Genomic DNA, 7,864 nt, shown 5'->3' on the forward strand with positions numbered 1-7,864 from the left:
ATCAAAATCCCACAAATTCAGCCTCTTTTTGGAAGACGAACAAAATAGGCATTGGATTTGAGCGAGCTCATGGAAACACTCCCCCGACGTTAGCTGCGCAACCCTCGCAACGTGCGCCTCGCTGGGCCCTCGCCTCCCTTCCCTCTCTTTTTTTTTTTTTCAGAAGGACAAGAGGCATTTTTTTCATCTAGACCACCTCTGCCACGTCTCCTTGTTCACGCTCCCACTGCCCTTTGTGATACCGCTCTGCACGTTGGTCGCTTGCGCCGGGCACGCCTCTCGATCGTTGGCGTCCCGCAAAATGGGGTCGTGGGCGGTGGCGCTCGTCGCCATCTTCATGGTGGCGGTGGTCACGGAAGCGTCGCTTGTCATCCCCCGTGTGGGCCTGATTAAAAATGGTGCGAACCACTTGACCTGAATTCGTTGACAAGCACACCTGTGACTGTCGCCATGCCCGCCTTCTGACCCGCTTGTTCTCTAGACATGTATGACCAAGCTCTTCACGATATCAATGCCACCATGTCTCTTCTTGGCGCCACAGCCGTCTACGTCACTGGTTCAGCGCCTGAAATTCAAGAATATGCTCGACTCGGCAAGATCGATTTGGCCTTTACGCCCAGCCACATCTTTGGTTGTCTGTCGGCCGAGGTTGAAGCCGCACCCATTTGTTCCATCGTTCGCCGTTACAACTGTAAGTAACACCAACATCTTCTGCTGCAGTGGTTCCATTCCTCGTGCAATGGCCATTTTTGTCCATTCTGACTGACTTATTTGCGGACCCGCTTGCATGCAGCCGTCGATGTTTCAATGGCTGGAGGTGTCATCTTTACCAAGTATGGCAGCGACATTTCATCTCTAGACGACATCCCTGGCAAGATTATCGCAGCCGTTGGCCGCGACTCTCTTTTCGGCTATGCTGCCCAGCGTCACGAACTCCGTCGTCACGGCATTGAGATAGTCACAAGCTGCCCTCAGGTGCGAAAGCCCCCGTTAACAGAATTTAGCAACTGGACATGCTCACATTTTTTTCTTCTGGCTTCTCGTGCAGATTATATTCGCGGGAAATAATTACCGAGTGGTTTTTGATGTTTTGAACGGGGTTGCTGATGTCGGCTTCGTGCAGAGCGGCGTCATCGAAGGTAGAGGCCGTGTCGTGACTAAACGTGCTGCAAAGTCACACATTTTAACCCAAGTCTTCTTAATATTATTGTTATTGCTCCCTTCATGCCCACTCCTCAATCTTTAGCAATGACTACGCTGGGCATCATATTCGTCGCGGACGTCAAGTTTCTCAATGAATACAACCACTACAACAAGCTTGGTGTGGCGTTCCCGTTTCGTTCCTCCACGAATCTTTACAGCGGTAAGCCAGCCACCCAGCATATCGCTCGCAACGCCTGTCGACGACGGACAGTGTCTCACACCCATGGTGATTGCTGTGTCAACCCATCAACCTAGATTGGGTGCTGTCGTCCATCACGGATCTCAGCGAAGGAGTGCGTCACGCTTCAGTTAATCCCCTGAGCAACACCATGATCACAGGTGTCCTCTCAACTCATCTAATTTGATTTGTACTTTCAATAGGAAGTCCATGGACCTGTCTCAGCCGTGTTTTCTTTGAATCATACGCAATTTTCAAGCGCAGGCGCGTCTTCCATCAGCTACTGGCGCACGCCCCTTTCTACCGTCAAGGTCGTGGACATGCTGGTAAGTGACAAGCGTGTTTTGCGTGACTTTGGCTCGGACATGACTAGGTCTTTGCCCCATTGATAACTCATGCCCATTCCCCTCTTGCAGCGAGAATTGTCGTTACTGAAAAGCTCAGACGACGGTACATTGCAATGCGGCAACATGGGCGCTGAGCTGGAGCATTTTGTGTGTCCCGAAGGTTTCAAGCGCAAAGCAGACATTTCATGCGACAACACCAAGGGGTACAGCTGCCCCACGGCCGAGAACGTGAGCTACCAGTGCCTTTGCACGCCATGTGTACCTGTCTGTCAAGCCAACGAGATTTACAGCGATGGATCCTGCGACTGCGACTCGGGTTATGTCATGTCCGGTGGAGCATGTGTGCCCTTTGGTATCCTCATTGCCCAAGTTTTGGTGCCCGTGATCATTGTTGTCATTCTCCTGATTCTCTACAACAATCATCGTCAACGCCTCAAAACGGACGGCATTTGGCAAATCGACGCCAAAGATATCATCCTTGATCACCCTCCGGAGGTTTTGGGATCAGGCTCCTTTGGTGTGGTGCTGGCAGCCAAATATCGTGGCCAAGCCGTTGCAGTCAAGCGAGCATATGTCAGCAAGCACGGCAAGAACCTTAGCAAGAGCAAGTCATCAAGCAGACAAGGTCACGCAACAGCGAGCAACACTTTTCAGCTCACCATGGGCAAGAATACGATGAAGCAAAAAGAGCAGCTTGCCCGAGATCGCATGCGCGCCTTCTTCGTTGAAGCCGAGGCAGCCGTTGCCAACACGGGGGCCAACCATGCATCCAGCTCCAAATCGGGCCGCACCGTCAATGGCACCGAGGTGCCTTGGTGGGACAAGTTGTTTGGTCCATCAGCCGAGACGCGTGCGCGCCGCCAGCTCTTCCGCGAGATGCGTTTACTCAGCCGTATGCAACACGACAGCATTTGTCGAATGCTGGGCGCTGTCATTGAGTCTGGTATGGAGCCTCTTATGGTGTTGTAAGTCAAGCCTCAAGCAACCCGATGGATTTTAGCAGGCGAGCTGCATGTATTGGTTGTTCCCATCATCTCACCGTGTTATTTTGTCCTTCTCACATCTCAGAGAGTACATGGAGATGGGCTCGCTCTACAACATGCTGCACAATGAAGCCATGGAACTGGACGATGAATTTCGCTATAACGCCTTGCATGATATCACCAATGGCATGCGCTATCTGCACAACTCCGACTTGGTCCATGGTGACCTGAAGGCTTTGGTCCGTGCCAGCTCGGTTGATCCAGCACAATGTTACACGCCACTAACCCCTATGCTTGCTTGCTGCTGTAGAATTGCTTGGTAGATAGCAAGTTTCATGTCAAGGTGTCCGACTTTGGCATGGCAGGGTTTGCTTCAGAACATAGTCAGCGCGGTGGCACTCTCGCCTGGATGGCACCCGGTATGTATGATGCTCCGTACAATGCTATGCTTAAGCCTGGGAAGGAGCTTGGACCTTACACAGGGCTGCCGCTCGATGTTTCTTCAGAGCTACTTCGGGGTGATTCTTGCAGCTTTGCCAGTGATGTCTACAGCTTTGGCATTGTCATGTTTGAAATATTTTCTCGCGAGGACCCCTACGAGGATTTGAATTATGATACAGCAATGTTGGTGCAAAACATTCTTGGTCGCAAGTTGCGACCCACAGCTCCTGCCAACATGCCATCGGAACTGGCCGTTCTCATGAGTGTAAGTGGTCTGAGCAATTAGCGATCATTTTTTGAAAAGGGCAAGATCTGATCGACGTGCGTTTGCACCATTGATCAAATGAAAATAGGAAGCGCTGTCCGCTGATCCTGACACGCGACCGACGTTTGTGGAGTTGCTCCGGCGCATTGAGCCGATGGAGGGGAAGATGAAGGCCAACTCGCGCAAGGGCGGGTTCCAGGACAACGCGTTGTTGGAGCAGGTGTTTCCCAAGCACATTGCGGCGGCGCTGCGCGAGGGTCGCACAGTTGGTACGTTGGACTCGTGTGTGTTGCTGTCTGGAGGTCTGGGGCCTTGAGTTTGGACTCGTGCGTGTGTGTGTGTGTGTGTGTGTGTGTGTGTGTGTACTTGATTGTTTCGAGCTATGCACTCACACAGTGTTTGTTTCTTTGTCTTTGTCTTGTGTCGTGTTGCATAGAGCCGGAGCACCATGCCGAGGTGACCATCTTCTTCTCGGACATTTGTGGCTTTACGGACATGAGCGCTACGCTGGAGCCGGTGCAGGTGTCCAACATGCTGGATCGCCTGTACACGGTGTTTGACAAGCTGTGCGACAAGCACGGGCTGTACAAGATTGAGACGATTGGGGATGCGTACATGTGCGTGGGCAACCTGTTTACGCCCCAGCCGGATCATGCGGCGCGTGTGGCACGATTTGCGATGGATGCGCTGGCGGGAGCCAATGCGATTCCGATCCTGGAGGACAAACCGGATGGTGACCACATCAACATTCGTGTGGGCTTCCACAGCGGACCCGTTGTAAGCAATGTGGTGGGGACGCTGACGCCGCGATTCTGCCTGTTTGGATCGACAGTGAATTGTGCGTCGCGAATGGAGAGCAACAGTGTGCGGAACTGCATTCACATGTCACCGGAGGCGGCGGCGCTGGTGCAGAAGCAAGATGTGTCGCTGAATGTGATACGTCGTGATCCTGTTGTGACGATCAAGGGCCTGGGCAAGATGCAGACGTACTGGCTTGGGCACCCTCCCAAGTCTGACGATGTGGAGGCCACGGCAAAGATGCCACGCACTAAATCCCGCGTCAGTGCGCGATCTGGCCGCACCTCCCGAGGATCATTTCTGCGCGACTTTCCCCTCCTGCCCGCGCCATCGTTGAGTGGTCTTGACAACACAGACGCTTCTTCCTCTCACGTCATGTTCGATCAAGTTGCTATCGACATGGCGCTTGGTTCTTCCCCAGATGAGGCCGAGGGTGATGATGCGGACAACACTGTTCTAAATGCTGCAGCCACCAAATCGTCCTCGATCCGTGACCTTTGTGACAGTGGGCATCCCAGCGAGGGAGCCTACCTTGAGAAGCATTTGCCTCCCATCTTTGAGCCTACTCAAGATTCTTGTGTTTAATGCATATCGGTGTTGCTACTGACTCGCCGTTCATCCGCAGTCGTAGCTTTTGTACCTTGTTTGCTTTCACTGAATGTGTCTTTTTTATATCGGTTTAATTGACAACCTGAAGAACACGACTTCTCACGCGACAAATCAGAATTCAGATCTCTTCTTGAAGCGCTATGGAAACAACCTTTTGACAGCAGCCTGGCGCACGCTATGGCCAGAGCGTGAATCGCGGACAGGCCTGCATTTGTGTGGCTGCTAGTTCTGTTGAGGCTCCCGAGCGTTTTTGCTCAAAAACGATCATGCTCTAATGTGGTTGTAGCGAGTGCCATAACTGCACCACGCCCCTCGCGCCGTCGTCGCGTTTTTGCGTCTTCCACCAGCACGTGAATCTCCTCTGCCAGTGACCCCGAGGGCTCGCGCAAGCCATCTTTGGTGTCCATTTCGCCGGGTATCTCGTCGGGCTACTCCACTGAGTCGACAAGTGGAGAGCAACAATGTGCGGAGCTGCATTCACATGTCACCGGGGCGGCGGCGCTGGTGCAGAAGCAAGATGTGTCGCTGGATGTGATTCGTCGTGACCCTGTTGTGACGATCAAGGGCCTGGGCAAGATGCAGACGTACTGGCTTGGACACCCTCCCAAGTCTGACGATGTGGAGGTCACGGCAAAGATGCCAGTCAAAAACTCCCGCGTGAGCACATGGTCCGACCACACTTCGCGAGCTTCTCGCACGTCGTTTATGCAAAAAGTCAGTTTTCATCCTTCCAAGCTTGTGCTTGAAGCAGCAGCGAGGAGCGATGGCATGTCGCTTGATGCGACTCCAGTCGACGTTTCCCTTAGGCACTGACCAAGATGTGCCAAAGCCCATACGCGAGTCAATTTCATGCGCTCGACGGCGTCAGTCCTTGCCTCGCTTAATCAACCCTCTCGTATTACAATGTCATGTATGTCGATACTCGTGTGTCATTGCCGTAGTCTTTTTGATGGTTTACACGTTAGTCAGAATGTGTCAAATTCTGCATCTTGTGTATCATCAAACCTGACAATTTTCTCCTATTTTGACCCCAATAGATGTCCCCCGGAACGCGACAAATTTTAATTATGAATTTTGTATTTTGCACCAAAATGACCGTTACAGAGCCAAATGTCAGACTTTTTGAGTGCAAAATATAAAATTCAAAATATAACCCAGCAGTGAAAATACAAAATATGTTCTGTCCGCAGAAACGTATTTTGATGTTTTTCATATTTTGCAGTTCATCTAGATGTGACTTTAGCTACACTTCAAGGACTCTATTTGTGACTTAAATCACACTGTGTAGTGAGTGATTTCGAGCACACTTTGGGTCGCTAGTTCATCTGATCATAATTAAAATTCAAAATTAAAATTTGTTGAGTTTCCGGGAAGCACTTCGCTCCAGCATATTTTGCACTTCTTCAAATTCAAAATTCAAATTCAAAATTCAAAATTCGATTGGCACCTCCAAGGGACACCTATTCCACCTGAATGTGATGGTGTGTAAAAAAAAAAGGGGGTTTGGTACTGTTCGGTCATGCTGGCAATTTGTCTCGTCAGGCTCAGGCTTGTGCATGGGGTCACGTGGTGGTGCGTCATAGCGTGGGAACTTTGCCCTCGTTGCCAATCAGAGCAACCGAGGTTTATTATGAGGGTTGTGCTGTTACAAAGGGGACGTATAAAGGTCTACACGTAGCAAAATGCGAGTTTTGTGTTGTTGTGATGGACCCCAACCAAACTTGGGGAAGACGGCTTGAGGCACCTGCCACACACTTAAAACAGCCGTGCTCTTTTTCCTGGGCCTGATGAATAAACAGGCCAAGCCAGAGCATGTCATGGATCATGACAAGTAAGACGGGATTCGAGACGCTTGGGTTGGTTGACCCCCATCAAGCCCCATGCCAATTCTGCTCCTGCTTCTTCCTGATGGAGCGCCTTGTTGTATGAAATATTGAATCTTATGCTGAATTGTTAACCATGATTGAGGTAGTTATCGTCGAGAAAAGTGCGATTGGAACGGTGGTATGTTTGTTGGGGTGCGAAGCTTGTGTTGGGTGGTTGCACCTTCGCAGCCCAGCCACGACGACGCGTCTGCTTGGGGCTCCCCACACTGACACTGCACGAGGGGTCGGGGCCGCTGGTTTCTCGTCCGCCATGTTCAGCAGGTCGTCAAGCACGAGAGGAAAGTGAGAGGCTTGGCAACGGTCGCCATTTTTTTTTCTCCTTCCGAGACCGAGACCGAGACCATTTTTCTACTGCTGGCGCACACACGCTGCCATATTTTCGGAGAGCACACCCAAGTTCTTTTTTGAAAGGTGGCTTGTGCCCTTGTGCCATCTCGAGGCGATCGGGTTTAGCATGGGTCGAACTGTGGCCAAGGGGCTGTTGGCCCTGCTCTTGGTGGTGGCGGCAGCCATGGCTCAAAATGCAACCATGCCCACCCTTGAGCCCACCACCCCGAGCACGGACATGAGCCTGGCCACAAGTGAGAGTAACGTCACTACTGCCGCTGCACCATACTACCTCATCTACTATCGCGTTGGTCTCGTTGATAGCTGTAAGTCGCGCGCAACGCTCTGCAACTCCAGCTTGCGTGTCCCTCCCTCTATTGTCTCACTGCCTTGGGCTGTACCAATTTTCCCCAGACGAGTTGGAACAGGCCAAGCAAGAGCTTTTCATGACATTTCACATGCTGCGACTTGGTGTTATTTTCAAAATTGGTTCTTCGGATGAAATCATGGAGTTGTCTCGTGTGGGCAAAGTCGAAGTGGTCTACTCGTCGAGCGAATTCTACAGCTGCCTCTCTGCCCAGTTGAACATCCCACCCGTTGCCAGCGTGGTTCGCCGTCAAAATGGTGAGCGCGAACCGTCGCAACGAGTCCCTCACCTGCTTGCCAGCATTCTGCTCATTTTGAATAATAACGACATAGGTGTTGACACGCCTTACGCAAGTGGTGTCATGTTCACGTCTTCAAAGCATGAGAACATGGAATTGGCTGACATGAAGGGCACTACTCTCGCTGCCGTGAGCCGGGATTCTTTCCTCGGATTTCAAGCT

General features: G+C 51.6%; 2 protein-coding genes across 2 annotated transcripts in view; both read left to right on the forward strand.

The window, feature by feature from the left end:
* Positions 1-301: 301 nt before the first annotated feature.
* MONBRDRAFT_37592 (uncharacterized protein) lies at positions 302-4,915 on the forward strand (the record flags this gene model as incomplete). The annotated part of the gene is made up of 12 exons (XM_001746832.1): positions 302-398; positions 482-691; positions 794-975; positions 1,049-1,139; positions 1,247-1,363; positions 1,646-1,707; positions 1,798-2,693; positions 2,797-2,950; positions 3,022-3,130; positions 3,218-3,417; positions 3,506-3,686; positions 3,854-4,915. The coding sequence occupies 12 exons, from the start codon at positions 302-304 to the stop codon at positions 4,798-4,800; spliced, it is 3,246 nt and encodes a 1,081-aa protein (XP_001746884.1). The 3' UTR covers positions 4,801-4,915.
* Positions 4,916-7,017: 2,102 nt separating this feature from the next.
* MONBRDRAFT_37593 (uncharacterized protein) overlaps positions 7,018-7,864 on the forward strand; it is a 4,792-nt gene continuing 3,945 nt past the window's right edge. Inside the window, exons 1-2 of the mRNA XM_001746833.1 lie at positions 7,018-7,363; positions 7,452-7,831. Coding sequence (XP_001746885.1) covers positions 7,165-7,363; positions 7,452-7,831 — 579 coding nt within the window. The 5' untranslated portion in view covers positions 7,018-7,164. The remainder of the gene's footprint in view (positions 7,364-7,451; positions 7,832-7,864) is intronic.

This window comes from Monosiga brevicollis, genomic scaffold, assembly GCF_000002865.3.
Source record: "Monosiga brevicollis MX1 MONBRscaffold_14 genomic scaffold, whole genome shotgun sequence".
In the NCBI taxonomy this organism is placed as follows: Eukaryota; class Choanoflagellata; order Craspedida; family Salpingoecidae; genus Monosiga; species Monosiga brevicollis.